The sequence below is a fragment of the Galeopterus variegatus genome, unplaced genomic scaffold (genome assembly GCF_000696425.1).
Source record: "Galeopterus variegatus unplaced genomic scaffold, G_variegatus-3.0.2 Scaffold278, whole genome shotgun sequence".
Taxonomy (NCBI): domain Eukaryota; kingdom Metazoa; phylum Chordata; class Mammalia; order Dermoptera; family Cynocephalidae; genus Galeopterus; species Galeopterus variegatus.
In genome coordinates, this window is record NW_007726389.1 from 573,988 (window position 1) to 595,237 (window position 21,250).

General features: G+C 41.1%; 1 protein-coding gene across 2 annotated transcripts in view; it reads right to left on the reverse strand.

Moving 5' to 3' along the window:
* Window positions 1-1,469: 1,469 nt before the first annotated feature.
* Window positions 1,470-21,250, reverse strand: part of ZBTB49 (zinc finger and BTB domain containing 49) — a 28,322-nt gene continuing 8,541 nt past the window's right edge. Inside the window, exons 3-8 of one of the 2 annotated variants that reach the window (XM_008566927.1) lie at window positions 19,434-20,533; window positions 16,712-16,758; window positions 9,860-9,933; window positions 6,982-7,064; window positions 6,731-6,892; window positions 1,470-2,619 (exon numbers count right to left, since the gene is read on the reverse strand). In XM_008566927.1, the coding sequence (XP_008565149.1) occupies window positions 1,943-2,619; window positions 6,731-6,892; window positions 6,982-7,064; window positions 9,860-9,933; window positions 16,712-16,758; window positions 19,434-20,533 (2,143 nt within the window). In that variant the 3' untranslated portion in view covers window positions 1,470-1,942. Of the gene's footprint in view, window positions 2,620-6,730; window positions 6,893-6,981; window positions 7,065-9,859; window positions 9,934-16,711; window positions 16,759-19,433; window positions 20,534-21,250 lie in introns of those variants that run through there. The other variant, XM_008566928.1, reaches the window with a different exon arrangement.

The following is a 21,250-nucleotide window of genomic DNA, read 5'->3' on the forward strand; positions in this document are numbered from 1 at the left end:
ACCATGATCAAGTGGGATTCATCCCAAGGATGCAAGGATGGTTCAATGTACAAAAGTTAATAAATGTGATACACCACATCAACAAAATCAAGTACAAAAACCATACAATTATTTCAATAGATGCAGAAAAAGCATTTGACATAATTTAACATCCCTTCATGATAAAGACTCTCAGCAAATTAGGTATAGAAGGAAAGTATCTCAACACAATAAATGCTACATATAACAAGCCCAACACCAACATCAGCTTTTCCCTTAAGAACAAGACAAGGATGCCCACTCTCACCACTCCTGTTTAACATAATGGAAGTACTATCCAGAGCAATCAGGCAAGAGAAAGAAATAAAGGGCATCCAGATTGGAAAAGACAAGGTCAAACTGTCCCTGTTTGCAGATGACATGATACTATATATAGAAAAAGCTAAAGACTGTATAAAAAACTCTTAGAGCTGATAAACGATTTCAGTAAAGTTTCAGGATACAAAATCAACACACAAAAATCAGAACTGTTTTTATATTGCAACAATGAACTAGCAGAAAAATCAAGAAGGCAAGCCCGTTGATAATAGTCACCAAACAAACGAGCAAAAAAACCTACGAACAAATTTAGCCAAGGATGTGAAAGATCTCTACGAGAACTACAAATCACTGCTGAAAGGAATTAAAGAGGACACAAAAACATGGAAAGACATTCTATGCTCTTGGACTGGAAGAGTTAACATCATGAAAATGTCCATACTACCCAAAGCTATCGACATATACAATGCAACCCACATCAAAATACCAATGACAATCTTCACAGAAATAGAAAAAACAATCCTAACATCCACATGGAAAAACAAAAGATCACAAACAGCTAAAACAATCCTGACCAAGAAAAAATTAAAGCCAGAAGCATTACACTACCTGACTTCAAATTATAATACAAAGCTATAGTAATAACCAAAAAACATGGTACTGCCATAAAAAGACCAATGGAACAGAATAGAGAATCCAGAAATCAACTCACATACTTACAGCCAACTGATCTTCAACAAAGGCACCAAGAATATACATCACAGAAAAGACTGCCTCTTTAATAAATGGTGCTGGGAAAACTAGACATCCATATGTAGAGTAATGAAACTAGATCTGTACCTCTCACCATATACCAAAATCAACATTTAGCAAGTTCTGTCAAGGGCCAGACCCAGGGCAGGAATTTGCAAATGGGTGATCAGATCATTTGAACCTTGTAAGAATGCTGAAAGATGCTTATACTGTAGAAAGACCCTGAGAGCTTGAGCAGCTTGCCCATGACCTAACCAGTAAGTGGTAGCCTGGACTCAGGCTGTTCTCAGTGCTCTGACACCCACTGTCCCAGGATGGCTAAGAAAGGATACTTAGCCTTGCTGGGTGAGTCCTAGATTATACTTATTTTTATACCACATGGTCTTTAGATTAATAAAAATGCTGAAGGAAACACAATATTATATACAAAAGTAAGTTTCATTTATTCAAGTTAAATTATAGTATGAGTTTCATATGCAAATAAAATATGTGTAAATATTTAAAAATACAAAATGCTACAAATTTCAATCTTGTAAAAATACAAAAATAACATTTGTATTATACATATATATTTCCTTTAACATGACCACAATGTTCGGCAGCTGATATCAGGTGTGCACTTTCTCCTGGAAGCTGAAGTTAGTGAGACAGTGTCTCAAGCCTTTGCTTCTCTGCTCCTGCACCTGCTGCAGCAGGGAGCCAGGAGCCCTCTCTCCCTAAACCCTCAGCTCAAGATGCTTCAGATGACCAACCACTACCAGGAGGAGAATTACCTAAACGTTCTCTGGCTGGCAAAAGGGACCAGTCACAGAAAATGGTTCTCCCACAGCCTGGTCACCAACCCGCCAAGCTGAGAAGTGATGACAGTGTTGTCCAAAGCCAGTGATGTCTGTCACTGCTCCAACTCATTTTCATTCTGCAGTGTCTTCATTGCAAGCCCCCAGAGCGTCATGCTGGAGAAAAACTGTCCCTCTGAGTTCCTGTAGGCAGTGGAAGAGGCACGACTGCCCAGAGGGTCACTGCAGTGATTGTCCAAAGCAGCCAGAGATGAGCGGATCATGGACATGCTGTCAGCCTGCAGTGGCTCGTCGCTGGCTGAGGCGTCCACATCTGAGTAAGCATATGTTGGATGCTGCGTCTGCTGCACCTGGGGCTTAGCAAGCTTAACAGGATCCAAACCTAGTTTCTCCTGGTCATTACCTCCATGAAGTTGAATCATGGACCGTAACTTACAGTAGGAGCCAGCAGAGTGGCTATCAAATTCTGTCATGGAGTCTTCCACTGGGTGGTCGGGGAGCTTGACTGACACTGGCATCAACGTCACAGACATGTCCTGGGAGAAGGAATCTGAGCTCTGAGATTTCTCAAGATCAGAGGTCTCGATGGCTTGGCCGAGCTCCTCCAGCATGTCCGGGCCATCGTCATCAGCTTTACAGTGCATCTTTTTGTGCCGCCGGAGCACAGCAGAGCGGGTGAAGCACTTGCTACAGATCTCACACGTGTATGGCTTTTCCCCAGTGTGAGTGCGGACGTGTCTGCGGAGGTCACCTGATCCCCCAAAACATTTCCCTAGAAAAAGAAAGAAGGATATTCTTAGAAGTGGCCGTTCTGGAAGGATTCCCCCCTCTTCCTCCTAAGACACTGAATGGTTCTGATTTTGAAAGAGCTCATGGTTTGGGTTTTGAGTCTCTCAGTGCAAGTCTTCAAGGGACTCTCACTATGTGCTCCTGAACAGGGCACCACATTGGGTAAGCCAGGGGCCTGCTCCTGCTGGCCTGTGTGGGGAAACCACAGGTCTTCTCTTTGTCAGCCTCATTCAACTGTTCATAAACCTAACACAGCCCATCTATAATCTAGAAACATCTTTCTGAAGGTATATATTCAGCTTTTAACAAAAAATTTTTTTTTTCTTTCAAGCTGGCTGGTACTGGGATTGGAACTCTTGACCTTGATGTTATCAGCACACCATGCTCTAACCAAGTGAGCTAACCAGCCAGCCCCTCAAAAAAATTTTATGCATACTTTTCCAGGTTCTATTTCCTTTTTCTGTGTAGTATATGATAAAGGTATGGGATCTGGTTCCATAATTAGAATAGGCCAGAAGATGAGAAGTAAAAACTCAGTAAATAGCCTTATGAAGACCATAATATATTTACAAAGGACAACCTGAGAATAAACTGCACAGTTCATATGGATATATATTTAGAACTTCTCACTTATTTATATGTCGCTATATTTGAATTCTCAGCTATCTAGTCTTATTCAAGCAACAGATGAGTTATTTAAAAAAAAAAAGCTTCTGAACAATCAAAGTAGATGTGAGCATCCCGGCACTATACTTGGGGTCTTCTTTCTATATAGAGATCTCTGGAGGGGCTGGCCGGTCAGCTCAGTTAGTAAGAGCACGGTGCTGATAACACCAAGGTCAAGGGTTCAGATCTCCTTATCTGCCAGCAAGCCATCAAAAAACAAACAAAAACACTGAAACAACACACAATAGTAACTCTTTGCCTCTGTGTCTTCACTTCTGTTTCCCCCACAATGTTAGGCTCAGTCTTTTTCGGGAACACTATAGTAAAAGCAGCACAAGCATTTCACAGTTTGCTGTGTTGTCTTCATAACGTACACTTTATTCAGCTATGTGGTATTTTATGGATTAGAAGCTTCATAACTGTTCTGTTACTGCTGTGCATGCTGGCTGCTTCCAACTGTTTGCTACTATACGTGTTTAATGTAGCTCAATTACCATCTCTGGCATAAAGATTTTATCTTTCGTTTCATTGTTTTTCAAGATAGATTCTCAACAGTAGAATTACGGGCAAAGCAGGATGACCACTTTTAGGGACTTTAATATGTATAAATTTTAGCCATGGGAGAGTTCCCATGAGAAAGCATACCCCTTCTTTTGTCCCTGCCATGGGGAGGGCACAGTGGAGTGGCGCCTACCTCCTGTGTGGTACATCTGGTGGGAGGCAGCTGGCCAGCAGTGCTGGTGGCAGAGAGGAGGGTTGGCACTGCATGCTGTGGGCCTGCATGCCCCCAGCAGAGAATGTGTATATCACCACCAGGTAGACAAGGGTCACACTGGAGCTGCTGTGAGCCAGCCTAAGAGGACTGCCTAGAGGGGTGACTAGACTCCTACAGTCAAGGTCTCCCTGGAGTAAACCGTTATAAAACCTGGGGTTCGAGGAAGAGGCTGGCTGGAGGACAGTGCACGCCTGCATCTTGGAAAGTGCAGTTAAATGCTGGGGGAAGAGAAGGGAGGGTTGTCTTTAGAAGAACCATGAAACACTCAAGAGGGAGCAGCTTTAAAGACTGAAAAGCGCTGTGTGTGAAGCTACCTGATGGAGTTTGGATGTGTTGTCCCCTCCAAAACTCATGTGGAAATTTGATCCCCAATGTGGCAGTGCTGGAAACTGATTGAGTCATGGGGGCAGATCCCTCATGAATGGATTAGTGCTCTCCCTAGGTGGGGGGGAGTAATGAGTGAGTTCTCGCTCTATTAGTTCCCGAGAGAGCTGGTTGTTTATAGGACCCTAGCACCTCCTCTCTCTCTCTCTCTTGCTTCCTCTCACCAGGTGATCTGCTTGTACTCGCTGGCTGCCTGTGACTTTCCGCCATGAGTAGAAGCAGCCTGAGGCCCATGCCAGATGCAGCTGTCCCAGAATAGTAAGCCAAATAAACCTCTGTTCTTTATAAATTACCTAGTCTCAAGTATTTCTGTTATAGCAACACAAAATGGACTGATATACTACCTTAAAATTGAATGTCTCCAAAAAACTGAAAACACACATCTGTGCAAAAACTTGTACACAAATGTTCACAGCAGAAGTGCTAAGTGAAAGAAGTCAGTTACAAAAGACCCAAACCTGTATGATTCCATTCCTATGAAATGTCCAGAAGAGGCAAATCCATACAGACAGAAAGTAGATTAGTGGTTGCCAGGGGTGGGGAAGGGAATGGGGAGTGACTGCTAATCGGTATGGAGTTTCTTTCTGCTGTGATGAGGATGTTCTAAAATTGATTGTGGTACAAGTTCCACAACTTTATGAATACTGCACACCCTTGAACAACACAGATCTGAATTGTGCAGGTCCACTTATAGGCAGATTTTTTCCAATAAATATGTTAGAACATTTTTGGTTAGGTATGTCAGTTGGGGGGTTTGGGGGGGGGGGGGGCCACTGCTGCAAGGCTGCAACCCAGGGGAAAGTTATACTTGGACTTTCAACTACACAGGGGTTAGCACCCCTCACACTCGCTTTGTTCAAGGGTCAACTGCATACCAAAAACCATTAGTATGCAATGGTTTATTTATTTATTATTTTTGTTTGTTTCTTTTTTTTGTTTTGAGCGCTGGTTGGTATGGGGATCCGAACACTTGACCTTGGTGTTATAGAATTATTTACTTTAAATGGGTAAATTTTATAGTATGGGAATATTATTTCAAACCTATGAAAAAATTGAACCTGTCACATAAGAACATTCCCGTCACTTTATCTCTTCTCCGTTCCCCCAAAGCTGACACTGTCAAGGTCAAAAACCATGCTAGTGGGGGTGGGGGTAGGGGGGTGGGGGTCGTGGAGAGAGAGAGAGAGAGAGGAAGGTCCCACTTGCTTCCCCCACTACAGGGGTTTGAGCAGCAGCAGGTCCTAGCTGGGGAGTGAAGAGAAAATTTAACTTTAAATCAAGTTCACAGTTGTGATAATAATTTGGAACTAACTTTTTAAATTAGTGATTTGAGATTGCACTGTTGATTTAAAATGATGACATTTTACTTTCTAAGAGAGATTAGAATGGGCATGGTGTTGCCTAAATTTGTACCTAGGAAGTCTGCATACAATTTAAATGGAAAGACAGAAACAAAGTTGACTTCTGGTTACATCCCAGAAGTCCTGCGCTACTTAAGATACCCATCGCAGTTAGAATGTGCCACTCGGAAGGCGCCCTAACTCCAGGCTCCCACAGCTAGACTTGTGCACTTTCCCACTTGTTCTGAACAGATACTCACAAAAACCCTTGTCACTCATTTATTCACCATGATTCTACCAGCATTGTCAAGCACCTGTCACGGGCATACACTGAGCACACATATGCCCTCTCTAGAGGCCCAAGTGTATAACAGGTCCTGACTCCAACGCTGTGATCATGGGTGACAGGCTGCCTGACTCTGAGTGTGTGTGTCCTGGTCTGTGCAGCCAAGTCCCCTGAAACTGAGGGCTGCTGGCTTCCCTCTTTCCTTCCTTGATGACTCCATTGACGCTCATCCTGAAGCATCAAGTGCCCCAAAAATGAGCCTTACTCTATAAATCCTCTTCTGAGAAGCCTGCCCTCTTGACCCCACAGGTACTCCTGATGCTCCAGCGGGATATGCCAGCCTGCAGCCCCCATGCGCCCTTCTGCAGCTGCCCACACCCTTCCCATCTGGGACTGCGGACTCTGTCTGTCCTAGTCATCTCTGTGTCTGGAGCAGCCAGCACAGCTCCTGATACCTTAAGGGCAGGCAGTGAACATCTGACACATGAATGAAAGGAGACCACATGAAGTGGTAAGGAAATAGCATTACTTCCATTCTCCATATGAGAAGACAAATGGCTTATCCCAGACACTAAATCAGCTAATGATGGAGCTGGGACAAAGCCCTTCCACACCCCTGGTCTGGTGACAGTCAGAAACTTACCACAGGCGGAGCAGCTGTAGGGCCGCTCACCCGTATGCCGAATCCTGTGCTTCACTAACTTCCTTTGCATATTAAAAGACTTTCCACATTCATCACAGGTGAAGACTTTATCAGCCGTGTGCGTCTTTTTGTGCTCCTTCAAATTACTGAAGTTACTAAACCCTAGAGAGACCATAACAGGAGTTCAGCTGAAGAACGCAGAACACTAATCAGCAATCTTTAAGAAAAAAAAGCAAAATACTCAGCTGTACCTCGACCACAGATGTCACACAAGTGTGGTTTCTCTCCTGAGTGAATAATAATGTGACGCTGGACATCGCCAGAGGCTGCAAACCTGTAATGTAATTTGAAAATTCAATTAGGAGCCTTTCTACACGACCATGAGTCTTTTTCACTGCAAGTCACTGAGGGAGGTGACGACCTATTCCCCATTGCTTCTGAACAGAATCAGGAGTGGCCTGATTGCATTTGAAATGTGCTTTAAATAATCTTTCCTTCTCTCTCTTTTTAAGAAAAATAGAAAATGATCCAAGTGTCTTGTTTTTTTTTTTTTTTCTTTTTGTCTTTTTTCATGACTGGCAACGGATCGCAACCCTCAGTGTCGCGCCCATACCGGACCGGGACCAGCAACGGGATCGCAACCCTCGGTGTTGCACCCGCATCTCGCTCAGCCAGTGAGTGGCCGGTCTGTATGTGGGATCCGAACCCTCGGCGGGAGCGTCGCCACGCTCCCAAGCGGCGCACTGTAGCAGTGCGCCACCGGGCCGGCCCCCCAAGTGTCTTGTTTTTAAAACATTTTTTTCTGCCTGGTTTCATGAAACTTTCTTCCTCAGTATGAGACCATACGCTACATGGTTCAGCATCATTACCTCAGGTGCAAAGTCAGGCCCCTTCCACCCTGCAGTCCTGCCAGGGTGGCTGGGGGCTGGAGAGAGAGCACCCCAGTGTGGTGGTGCCAGCTCAAGGAGGATGACCCTTAAGGTAGCCCAGGGTGATTCCGCCCTGGTCTTGGCAGGGGCAACCCTGGTGCTTTCCACTACAAGGAGAAGGGCAAAGAGGAGCTGCAGAATTTCAGGAACCAAGATGTGTGGCCATAAAGGTTTTTGAGAAAATCCTTGCCCTCCTCCTCCATGAATATCCCTAGAGGATGAGTTCCCTCTCCTTTTTATTTGAGTCATAAAAGAGACTCACTCGAGTCCTAACATTGAGAAACAAAGGAAATAAATGAAGAGAGGGAACTGGTGTCATGCAGAAGCTGCTGCATGCCAGGTGATGTGCCAGATGTTTAACAAACGTCATCTCACTTACCCATCGCCCAACACCGCCAGCCAGGCATTTTCATCCCCCCTTTCCAGATGGCAAAACTGAGTTCACACTAATTTGACTTCAGTAGAAATCCCAACCCGGGCCCTCAGAGGTGGAAATCTATGCTGTTCTTTCCTTTCCACCACACTGGACAGTAGAACAGTATGTCATGTTCTGGGGAAGATGCTGTACACAGACCAAACTTTAAAAGCATGCCCTAAATTAAATTCAGAGGGTTCAGATTCAAAACACTGTGCAAATCAAGACATGCAGGGGCCAACAGTGAAGTGACACCACCTGAAGCAGCAGGAGATGTGTGGTACTGGGCATCTGAAATGAGCACCTGGGCACCAAGCTCCCAATGCTCAGGTAGTGCAGCAGAAAGGGAGCGCACAGACTCTGCAGCTTGTTTTCTGCTGTCGGCAGAGACAACTTGTCTTCCTGAAACTGAACCAAGAGCTGTTTCCTTCTTCACTGTCCCACAGCATGAGCTGTAGACTGTATGACAGGACTCTGACTTCTAACTGTCCCCATGTCCGTCTCTGATGGAGTTTGGATGTATTGTCCCCTCCAAAACTCATGTGGAAATTTGATCTCCAATGTGGCAGTGTTGGAAACTGATTGAGTCATGGGGGCGGATCCCTCATGAATGGATTAATGCTCTCCGTGGGGGAGAGGGGATTAATGAGTGAGTTCTCGCTCTATTAGTTCTGACGAGAGCTCGTTGCTTAAAAAGACCCTGGCACCATTTCTCTCTCTCTCGCTTCCTCTCGCCATGTGATCTGCTTGTACCCGCCGGCTGCCTGCTGCTTTCCTGCCATGAGTAGAAGCAGCCTGAGGCCCATGCCAGATGCAGCTGTCCCAGAATCATGAGCCAAATAAACCTCTCTTCCTTATAAATTACCCAGTCTCAAGTATTCTGTTATAGCGAGAAAAAACGGACTAAAACAGTCTCCTCTCTAAGACTATTCAGTATGAACTTGTCAGAGGCAGAGTCTGTACTGTTATTTTCACGTTCCCATCACAGCACTTAGCATTAGGTGTCTAATGAGTGCTGATGGAACGAATGAGAAAACAGATGACTGGATCTAAACGCTATGTATGCAGGGAGCACATGAAGCTTTGTGCCTGGCACAGTCCTGGTCGAGGCCTGTGGCTCTAGCACAGCCATCAGGTGACAGAGTACATTGAGCCCTGACACACAGCCCACGTGATGGGGAGGGGGGATGAGGGTGCCGACCTGCGCACACAGGGGGGGATGAGCACCTCATTCCTACCACACTGCGTAGGGGAACTGAACTGCCACATATCTCATTCCACCTCAAGAATCAGATTCTCTGTCACCAAGGCAAGACCCTATCCCCCAAGGCTGAGACCCACCCTTCCTATGGCTGAACTCATACAGCCCGTGATGGATCCACAGCCTGTGGCACTTTCCACCTCCTTCTCTCCTGCAGTCTAGTCACTTGGGCTGCAAGTCCCATTTCCTCTACTATACAGTCACCCCCGTGGGGGCATTAATCCATTTTCAGAGACATTTTTGGAATGAATGAACATTTCAGTATAAAATAATTTTGTTTCATGTAAAATCCCATTTCCTTTCTAAGACTCCTGCCCTAGATTTTCTTTCTTTTAATTAACTTTCCTTTTTCTTGTTCTCCTGTGTTCACATGCAAAGCCAGATGGCTTGAATTTACCTGTGCTCCATAGTAGTAAAAACAACCCCTATGTGGCTCACCTGCGAGCTCAGCTGCAGAGAACACTGGCAAAGATACTCAGACCACTGTGACCCCTTACATGTGAGAGAATGAGCCAAGCACTGACCTCTTTCCACAGATTTCGCAGATGTATGGTTTTTCACCAGAATGCCGACGTAAGTGAGTCTGCAAGTTACCTGCCTGCAAAAAGAGGAAAAGAAAAACACACCAATAATGCAAGGTTTTTTTTTTTTTTCTTTTTGTCTTTTTTACTGACCGGTAACGGGATTGCAACCCTCGGTGTTGCGCCCGCACCGCGCCAGTGAGCGGGAACCGGTCTCCACATGGGATCTGAACCCTCGGCGGGAGCGCCGCCACGCTCCCAAGCGGCACACTCTCCAGTGCGCCACTGGGCTGGCCCGTAATGCAAGGTTTTTTTAAGTTATGTAAATTCGAAAGAAAAACTGACAGATGTAGCCAGGTTCCAACCCAACTTCCAAAGACGAGATACACACAACTCAAAAGAAGCCATGTGCAAGGAGATCAAAGACAGCCACATTCTAACTCTGTCCAGCAATCTGCTGTGCAGGAATGCAGCTCAACCACGTCCTCCATGTGGGCCCTGGCCGCTTGGCCATGTCCCAGCCCAGACATACACTTTGTGGTGCTTCCTCCTAAAGTGGGCCGGCACCCTGCAGAGACTGATATAGTGGTCACTAAGCCTATATTTTAAATAAACCTGATGTATTTTATTTGGACCATTTATATGCATCATCATTTGAAAAAATTTTAAATAAAGCACTCGTACATGCTTGTTTCAGTATTCACTGTTTCTTTCTTAAAAACATGTTTTTGTTCATAAAGAAAGAAGATATTTCCAAGAGTATTTCTTCTGGCAGTACAGTTGGTTCTGCCTGACAGGTTTGTCATTTTTACCTCTCTGCAAAAATGCAAATCAGATAATCACAGCATTCAGTTGCATGGCCTTTTGTGTTTCTAATTTCTGAAACTAGCAGGGCTTTACCAAGAAATACTGAAATAGAGATCATCGAATAGATTTCCATGCACTAATCAATAGTAAATTACCTAAAGTACAGTGAAATAAAACTGCAAATGCCTCAGATATTAACAAAAAAAGCTACTTGCTAATGTTTCAAATCAGGATTTGGAAAAGAAATCTTCCATTGCTGTAATTTAAATTAATAGTCTCAACCTGTCATTTCCTCCATTTAATTTTTTATAGTGTTCTGTTGCAAAACACACCACCGATGAGTACTAATGTACAGCCGTTATGCATGAGATAAGCCAAAAACCAGAATGAACAATATCCAATTAACAAACTTGGCTTTTTAAATTTGCAAACTATATTTTAAATGAAATGCAAAGATAGTTCATGGTTATAGGTTTAAAGATGAGTCTGATGTCTACCTGTGAGTGGAAACTCACAAGTATAAAAATTGTCTTTGGATCATATAACATGGAAGATTCATGACATCTATCAGACTGCTACATTTGAGAATATATTAAATATAGTTTAGAAAAAACTAAGGTTTATTTTCAATAACCAAAGGGAAAGAATTTGGCAAAACTTTGGGAAATATTCACCTTTTGGTAGAATGACTAACAGTAACAATAGCAAATATCAACAGCAACATACATTTGCTGTGATTTTAATTAGGCCTCTACATGCATTCTATCACATCGCCATTGGTAGTTGGTATTGTTCTATTTTCTAGATGAAAAACTGAGACTCAGATAATAAAGTAGCCGCTCCAGTTACAGTTTGTCCAGAAACTAATAATGGTTTGTGTGAGTTTAAACTCTTCTCTACTTGTGGGGAAAACCTGAGGACATGCAAGTTTCTGTGAATAAACTAGCATGTTTTGAATATTCAGTGTGACAGAGAATTACTTTGTCACTCAGAAATAGCTCACTGGAGAGTTAAGGTAATGTACCACTAAACATTTTAAATCAGTCACTTTCAAATTTCAGACATAATAATCTGAACAGCACCATCTGCTTGACTAAGTCAGACCCCTCTTATTTTGTAAACTATGTGTTATGAGTCAATTCTTAGCCGTGCTGAATTTTTTTCTTTTTAGAAAAGGTATAACAAATTACTTGTTTTCAAAGCAAATATAATCAAATGGTCTTCCACTCAATATTGTAATAAGCAGTAAAAAAAAAAAAAAACTTTATAATGTGTCTTTACCTATTTCATACTGAAAATATATAATGAAAATAATTATTTTTCCCCCAGATAAAGGAGCACACTATTGGTCTGATAAATAGTATAAAAGTTGATTACTACATTCAGATAAGTTATACCAAATTACACAGCAAACTCAGGCCCAGACTGAGCTTTAGTGTTATTTTTGATAAACTTTTGATTTACTCTAGTACTAAGTATATCTTATGTGCACAGATTGTGTCAGAGAAATCATCTATAGTTGTATCCATAAAAACTCTAGCAAGTGGTAATAATGATAATAGCTATCATTCATTAAGAGCTTACTGTGAATCACTTTGCTAAGTGGTTGCAAATAGTATCTAACTTAGTCATCATAATGTCATATAAAGTAGTAGTATCACATTTTACAGAATAGTCAACAGAGGTTCTGAGAGGTAAGTAACTGGCCTCAGGTCATAAAATTGGGATCAAATACACTGATTCAGGTTTGTCTGCTGAGTACAAAGCTTGTACTGTTAATCCTATGGTAAAGATATTAGCAGTAAAAGAATTTCAATTCTAAGTAAATACCATTTTAAATTAAAAAGATGGACTTGTTAGAATTTTTAATAGAAAAACTCTGCTGTAGTAAAGAATTAATATCTGAGTTGAATAATTTTTATAATTAACTCTTGATATGTACTTGAACATGAATAAACCCAACATCTATTCCCTAACATGAACTCTCTTTTAATAGCAGTTGAATGTTTATATAAAAAAAGCCAGGGAATCATAAAACTTCACAGATAAAAGAAATCTCAGATTTTAAAAGTCATCCAGGCCGGCCGGTTAGCTCAGTTGGTTAGAGCTCAGTGTTACAACACTAAGGTCAAGGGTTCGGATCCCCATCCGACCAACTGCACACACAAAAAAGTAAAATAAAAAAAAGTTATCTAGTTCAGGGCTTTCAAGACTTCAGGATTTCACAAAGTAGTAATATTAAAAAGAAAATAATCTAAGGATTAATATAGAGATGTCACCTAAACAATAATCATCATATTGATAAGATGACATAAGTATGAGAAATATCACCTAGGAACTGAAAATTTAATAACTTAAGAAAAGCTCATTAAAATGTCCTTATTTTTGCATTTTCACCATGGACAGGTGAAACCATCACTTCTGGCACCAGTCCACACCAGCACTCTTGGAACTCTGCGTCTGAGCTGCCTCCTACAGAACGTGTCACTGGCACCTGGGGATGTGGGGTCCAACCCTTCTAGACAGCGCTGCTGAGAGAATGCTGCCTCTCAAAACCCACCTTTCTGTACTGGCTGCCCAGTGTTCTAGTTCTGTCTCCTTGGAGGGACAATTCTATTCCTCTCTCAAAAAATAGCCAAGTTTTCTTCCTCCTGTTTCTCACGTGACAGGCTCTCTGGACCTGCCTTTATCTTGGTTTCTCTGGATGCTCTCCAAATGGTCCATGTTCTGTGCTCCATAGGAAACACGGCACTCCAAGTGGGACTCACAGTTACACTCTAAAGTATGGCAAGACTCTTTTTTCCTGAGATCGAGAGATACACAGTGTCTGGAATTAATAGATGCATATTCTGTTGTAGTAATCTAAGATGATACTAGCTTTTTGAAACTGGTATACCATACTGCTTGCTCACTCATTATTATGGTTGTGGTTAACTTTTTAAAAAAAAGACTACCCTACTAAACACTGAATTCTCAGTAAACAGGATGGGAGATTGTTACTGATAAATGATTTTTAACTTTCGAATCCTCCAGAAGGAAAGATCTTTAGGAACTCATGTCTACCAAAGCAAACACTGGCAAACTATGGTGGGAGCGTCCCAATCCATTTTAACCCCCCAAATTTATTCCAGCTCATTATAAGAAATGAACGGCTTCAGGTGAAGGATGGGTTATATGGTGTTACTAGGTATACCTGAGCAAACATGACTGCTCTCTTGCCCTAGAATGCCAAAGACTTCCAGGCTCACCAAGTAACTCTAACCTCACAAGCACTCCATGCCCTAGCCCCGCCCCAACATGACGTCTTCCAGGTAGAACGGACCACTCTCTTTTCTTTGCCCATACTCTTCCTGCACATGTTCAGCCACAGCACTTCCAACGTTTCACTGTACCTGATCGTTTACGTATCTATTTCTTCCTCTAAACAGTGAGCTCCTTGAGGCCTTCTTCATTTTTGTCCCCCCTCCCAGCACATGGCGGAGCTCATGGACAGCACATTGACACTGCAGCTTGCAACAAACACTTGTTGGATGAAGTATTTAAAACAGTCCTTGTCCACAAAATTTCATTATTTCACTATGAAAATAAAACAGCAATATACATCTGAAAACTATAACTATATTTAACTCTACATTCGTAAAAACCTAAAAATACAGACACCAACACAGAAGAAAAGAGGAGGACTTCTGTATCAGACAGGGCTACCCTTGGTAAGATGTAAGAGGGTAAACACGGGTCAAGGTCTAAAGCAGTGGTTCTCGACCTGGGCGGCTCATCAAAATTGCTGTACTTAAAAAATACCAATACTTGAATCCCACCACAAACCACGGAATCAGAATCTCTGAGGGTGGGCCCCAGGCATCAATGCCAAGGGAAAAGGGTGGAGGCAGACAGCAAGGATGCTGGAATGCCTGCTTTTACTTTATCTGGTTAGCAACAAAGAGGCATGGAAGGGTTCTGAGCACTAGAAAAACAGAACTTATAGTTATCACAATTTAAATATATAAAGGGCTCTCACACCGATTTTGTCACTTAATCTTCCTAACAGTCCCATGAAATAATAGTATCCCTACTTTAAGAATTAGAAAATTGAGGCCCAGAGAAGTTGTGATTGCTAATTATCAATGGACATTAATCCAGGTCTTACACTCTTCCCACTATACCAAAGCTGCTGAGATGAAAACCATGGCGGGCAGAGGAGATACCCCAGGAAGACTGACACACAGGAGTAGTGAGGACTGGAGAGGCAGGAGGAAGGTGACGGCAACAGGACAGGGAATAACAGTGTTTCCCGAGTACCTTCTGTGTGTCAGACACCATTCAAGTACTTAATCTTACTAACTCATTTACTCCTTGCACACTGCTGGGGTCAGTAATCTTATTATCCTTGTTTTACAGATAAGGAAACTCAAGTGCCAAAAGGTTGGCTAGCTTGCTCACGGTCACGCAGTAGTAAGTCCTGGCAGAGGCAGAGCCCAAATCCTGGCTGGATGTGCTCCCGCAGGCCAGGCTGGCAGGAAGAAGCTGGGGCCTCACTAGCATGGTGGCTGGAGGGATGAGTACTTTGCTCAGCTCGAGCACTTACTGGACACTTACTGGGTGCCAGGCATTCTCCTGGATGAGAAATAAGACACAGGCCCTGACCCAGAGAAACTAATTATCCGGGGAGGACATGACCAATGATGCGAAGGAAGAATGTTAGGACTTGGTGCATCCTGGTACACGGAGTCAAAGAGTAGGAATGAGGGTAATTACGAAGGCAGGTTTGGGTGCATGGGGCAATGGAACTGACGCCCTCAATGAAGATCTGGCTGGGGATGGGGGTGGAGGATGGGGAATGTGTGAAAAGACTGTGCTTCTGTTTCCATACTCTGGATGGCCTGCCTTCCCAACTCCTACCAGAATAATGATCCCCTCTCCTGGATGAAGGCCCAGCCCAGAGTCATTTTTCCCAGTGAACAGTACGTGAACACACTGCTAATAGAGGACCTATCACATTGTGTATGGACAGTCATGCCAGTGACTGTCCTCTGCAGAACTGTGCTCTCATGCTCTTGGGGCAGCTTCCATCTTATTTACCTCTGGAAGCCCAGCGCCCTGCACACAGTGATGAATAAAGTTCCCTTCTCTTCCAGGGAGAAAAGTGGGTTCCCACAAGTCATCTGATTACATTTTTTTTTAAAAAGATGACCGGTAAGAGGATCTTAACCCTTGACTTGGTATTGTCAGCACCACGCTCTCCCAAGTGAGCTAACCGGCCATGATCTTAACCCTTGACTTGGTATTGTCAGCACCACGCTCTCCCAAGTGAGCTAACCGGCCATGATCTTAACCCTTGACTTGGTATTGTCAGCACCACGCTCTCCCAAGTGAGCTAACCGGCCATTCCTATATAGGGATATGAACCCACGGCCTTGGTGTTATCAGCACCACACTCTCCCAAGTGAGCCACGGGCGGCCCCTACATGCAACATTTTCTGTAAAATGTCGCATCTTTAGGTTTCTTTGTGTGCAGTGCCTAGCACAGTTCCTGGCCCACAGCAGGGTACAACAGATGTTTGCTGAATGAGAGAATTAATACATGTCCAAATGATCTTAATAGAACTCAGCCAAAGGTAGCAGAAAAAGCAGGAAATAAAAATTGTTTGGTATTTTCCCCAACATCCTAAAATCTGCAGTCCCAATAAGAATATAAAGACTATTTGTCCTGGGCCAAACACAGCATAATCTGTAGCCTCAAGGTAAACCAGGCTCAACTTCATTCACAAAAGAGAAGACATATACTAGGAGTAGACCCACCCCCTAATGGGGAAAAATAAAGGTATTGTGAAAATTCTCACACATAAAAATTGCTTTTTTTTTTTTACCCAATAAACTAGAAATTTGTTTTCTTGAAAATTATTTTCTTTTGATATAGTATGAAGCCTTTAAGTTACAAATACCAACAGAAGCTTCTCTCACAAGTACAAAAGTACGTCTTATTTGTATTAAAAATAAACACTGGGTTTCAGGTTTCCAATTATTAATAGTAAATAAGAGTATTCCCACCTGAGAGAAATGTTTCCCACAAATGTTACATTCAAAAGGTTTCTCACCTAAAACAAAACAAAAAAAACAACTTGTAAAATCATTACTAATATTTGCACAATAATTTTTTGTTTAAAATGTTTAAACCATCTCCTATATCCTTCTTTTCAAACCAAAGCATTACATTCTTTATTCTAACAGTATGAAAATGGGGAGTCTCTATTTCCTTATACTTATCTCTTGCCCTTTAGATGCTATGCAGAAATGATAAAAATGAAATCTATGTTTATTTTCCTCTAAAAAAAAATCTATATTTTCCAAATACAAACCTATGTTGAATCAAATGTATTTATTTGCATTCAAAGCATACCCAGGTTTAGGAACATAGTCCTTTCCTTCAGTTGAAAATCAAATGTTGAGTTTTCTTGCTGAACAGTGTAAAACTTGTTTGCCTGTCTCTACTTTACCTTGTTTAGCCTGACTCTACTTTACCACTCACTTCTAACAGAGATAGCGTAACTCATTCAAAGGCAGGAACACTGGAGAGCCCAAATCAGAGTGGGGTCTCCTGAAACACAAGTGACAGGGAAAAAGCCCCTCTCTACTGCCTTCCAGCCTTGGTTTAAACATGCTCACAGGAGAAAAAGATTTCATCACAGGAGATGTGCTCTTCCGCTGACTTCTTATTCACCTGATTTCAGTAACTAATTGCATTTTGGTATAGAGATTGTAGAGAATGGTATGCAGCTACAAAGAAAGCACAGCTGTTCTGAATGTAGTCTGCAGAAAATGATCTGTCTGAAAGTATACTTGAAGATATTGCCTTCAATCTATATAACCCTAATAGCCTTTGAACATCAAGGACCTTCCATTTTCCCCCATTCCCCTCAAATCAAATGGTTCCATTAAGATCCTCTTTAAAAAATAACGTTTCCCCTTCCTGTTGTATTGCTGGGGCTTGCTACCTTGAAGAAACCAGTTTGCTAGCTTTCTGGGCTCATGCTAAGATACTTTTATTTTTTCTGGAAATGTCTAATGGCCCCCTCAACCCTGAATAACTATAATCATATTAATTTTGTATTTGGGGACTGTCTTGATGTCTAAAATTGTTGGGATAATAAAGATAAGTTAAAGCCCCCATAAGATATATTAGTTTTAAAAAAAGAAAGAGGTCACCAGTTACTAAGATTCCTAAGTGACCAAGGTTAATAACACTACTCCAGTGGGTCTCAGACTTTTTGGTCTCAGGACCCCTGCACACTCTTAAAACTGAAGCCCTGAAGAGCCTTTGTTTATGAGATCTGTATCTGTTGATATATACCATATTAGAAACGAAAACTGATTTGTTTTTAAAACACATTTCACTGGCCACCAGGGTAATGACATCATCACACAGCATGTAACCTCTGGCAGACTCCACTGTACGCTCGTGAGAGAAGGAAAAGGCAAGTCACATTTTTATACTATTTTGAAAATAATTTTGACCTCACAGACCTGTGTTTTATTCAGATACTTTGAGAACTGCTGTCCTTCTCAATAGAATATTTATGTCCCAGTAAGCATCTCTGCCATATGACTGTTATCTGTCATTCAAAGATGTCCTCTCAGAATAAATAGTTTAATTTTTTTTCCCTTAAAGTTAAATAGGTAAGTTTCTTAAATAAAAAAAATCACAGTGGTCATTACACTGTATAAAATGTAAGCAAACAGAATGATCTAAAATAAGTTTATTTAAGGCAAAAACGAGTCTGCGATACTGCCTTCATATGGAGTAATTCTGAACTACTATTACTAACTATGATAGTACTTTATATTCAAATGCGTGAAAATTTATAAAGGGCTTCCACAGATAGTAATGAAGTCTCTCAACAATACAATGAGGTAGTAAACACCTAAGCAAACTAGAAATCTGAAGTGATAACAAAACATCACATCAATAAATGCAATTACACAAACACCTGAAAGCAGCTATTTTGGGAGCATTCTGTCACATATTACTTCTCACATTTAAGATAATTGTCATTAATTTATAATGTGTTATTAAAGTCACCATGCTTAATTTTAGGAAGGAAAGTAATATATATGTATTGTATAATGTAATGTATATGTACTGTGTAATACCTTAAGCTTTCGAGAAAGAGGAGGAGGTATGAATTGAGATCATAAAACTTTAAAAATTCAATGTTTAAAATGGAAGAACTTTCATTTGAAAATATCAAATGGTTAAAGTTTGATTCTTATTAAAAAGTTTTTCTCTTGCCTCCCAAATCACAATTTTTTAAATGATATTCAATTACTTCTGAGAGAACTTTTAGAATTACTCAAACTAAATTACCTTAGTCTGAATTAACGTACATTATGCTTTCGAAAAATAAGCTTCTTCTAATTCTAAAGAGAACTAAATACAGCTTATGGTTTAGAATAATTTGAAATTTTGAGTGTATTGCAATAACTTACTGTACTTTTAGAGATGAGCAATTTATCACAGAAAAACATAACTGAAATAAAAATTAAAACATGCCATCTTTTTAAAGTGGCTCTATAAAACCATTTAGAGAATTTTAAGATGTATCATCAAAAATATAAATTAAAAAGTAGCTAATGCCCCTTGATTTTTGTTTAAAAACATCAATGACTTCATCAAGCAATAGTAAAACTTCTTACAAAAACAAGAACAGGCAGTTGTGTTTGAACATCTGCATTCCTTCCTTCCCTCTTGCCTGCGGGTACTGAAGCAGTGTACCTGTATGAGACCGTTTGTGAAGCTCCAAATTGCTTGGGTGTTTAAAAGGTTTCCCACACAATTCACATGCATATTGTCTCTGTGGCTGGAGGGTCTGGGACTGGTCTTCCAGTGTGGCAGAGTCATCTGGTCTCTCCATTTCACCAGTGCAATTAAAATTCTCGGAATTGACGAGTTCTTCACTTTCTTTTTCTTCAGTACTTTGGCTGCTAGCTTTCTTTACAGTATTTTCACTAGCAGATTCCATCCTCTTTGTTAAACCATCATCTGACTTGGTTTCAGATGTTTGCTCTGCTGATTGCTGTGACTTCAGAAAATTTAGTTTTTTCAGGTGAATGGCCTTTTTGAGCCTCATCTGCTTGGTAGGTTGTTGACATGTGGTGTCTGTTTCAGGGTCTGGGGCAGAGTCACTCAAAGGCTGGGCAAGGAAGTTGGAAGGCAAGTGTTCCGGAGACTCCAGGATACATTCGGAATGACTGACAGCACATGGCTGGTTTTCTACTGCAGCAAGGTCCGTGGAGGTACTGAAAGTAAAAGGCTGCTCAATGACTCGATTGTGACTGGGACAAGCAGCTTGTTTATAATACTGTTTACTGTAAAAGTTTCTGAGTTTGTAATAGTAATTTGGCTGTTTGAAAGGCAGTTCTGTGCAGCTGCTATCTAAAGTATCAGGGGCTTGTTTTGATATTTCCCCTGTGGAATGATGATGAACTGATGGTAGCGCATGAGAATGCGATTCATCCAAAACTTGATTTTGATGTACATCTGCTGAACACTCTTGCAGTAAATGAGAAGGGTAGTTTTCATTTATAACACAAGCAGCATCAGGGGTCAGAGTGCTTTGCAGGGAGAAGGTACTACTACAAGGCATGCCAGGTGGCTGTTCCACAGAGGTTGATTTTAAAAACGTGTGACACAGGTTCAAAACATTTTGAACTTGCAAACATTGTGCTGTGTCTAACATTACTTGTATATTGTCCTGGTTAAGATCTAGATGAGAAGTGTACATGAAGTCCAGGATCTGCCCTATGCCGCTCACATTTTTAATATCCAAATGAAAAATATCATTCTTCTGACTTGAAGAATTCTGAAAGAGGCTCCTAATAAAAGAAAGGATATCTGTTCACAGTGTTAACAATTCATACATTCTGCTGACTTTTTCTTATAAATAATATTCATATGTTAATATTAAAAAAATACTATTGAATGCCAAGATTTTAAGTTTAAGTATGTTTTAATCCTTTAGAGCAGTTTAGCAAGCCAGCCAATTAAGCAATTCAGATGCATTAAATTAAGTGTGTTGGGCATTCAATCTTCAAAATAGATCTCAAAGTAAATTTCTGAAACATACTCATTAAATTTACAAATGAAAAAAAATTAATAATAGTAATATGGCTGATAAGCCACAAGTCAAGAAGATTCAAAGATAAGTCCCAATATGATCTACTTAAAATATACAAAAGTGCTCTAAATATTTTTTTCAAAATGTAATAATCCACTTGTATCAATTACATATTAACAGAGTATAGAAAACTAAAGGATACTATTTCATGTTAAGTCTGACTAATGATATATCTCGGGCCATAAAGCATATACACAAATATTTCCATATCTAAGTGCCCTAAAAACTTCTTAAAAAAAAAAAAAGCTATAATAACCAATCTTTGGTATACATTCACTTTGTAATCAGTAATTTATTTGGTTGTTAGGTTTTTTAGCAACCCAATAGTCTATAAGCCAATAGTGAGAAAAGCCCTGAGTTAACAAAGAAAAAAAAAAAAAAAAAAAAGCCCCAAAAACCCCCGGCCCTTTTTTTT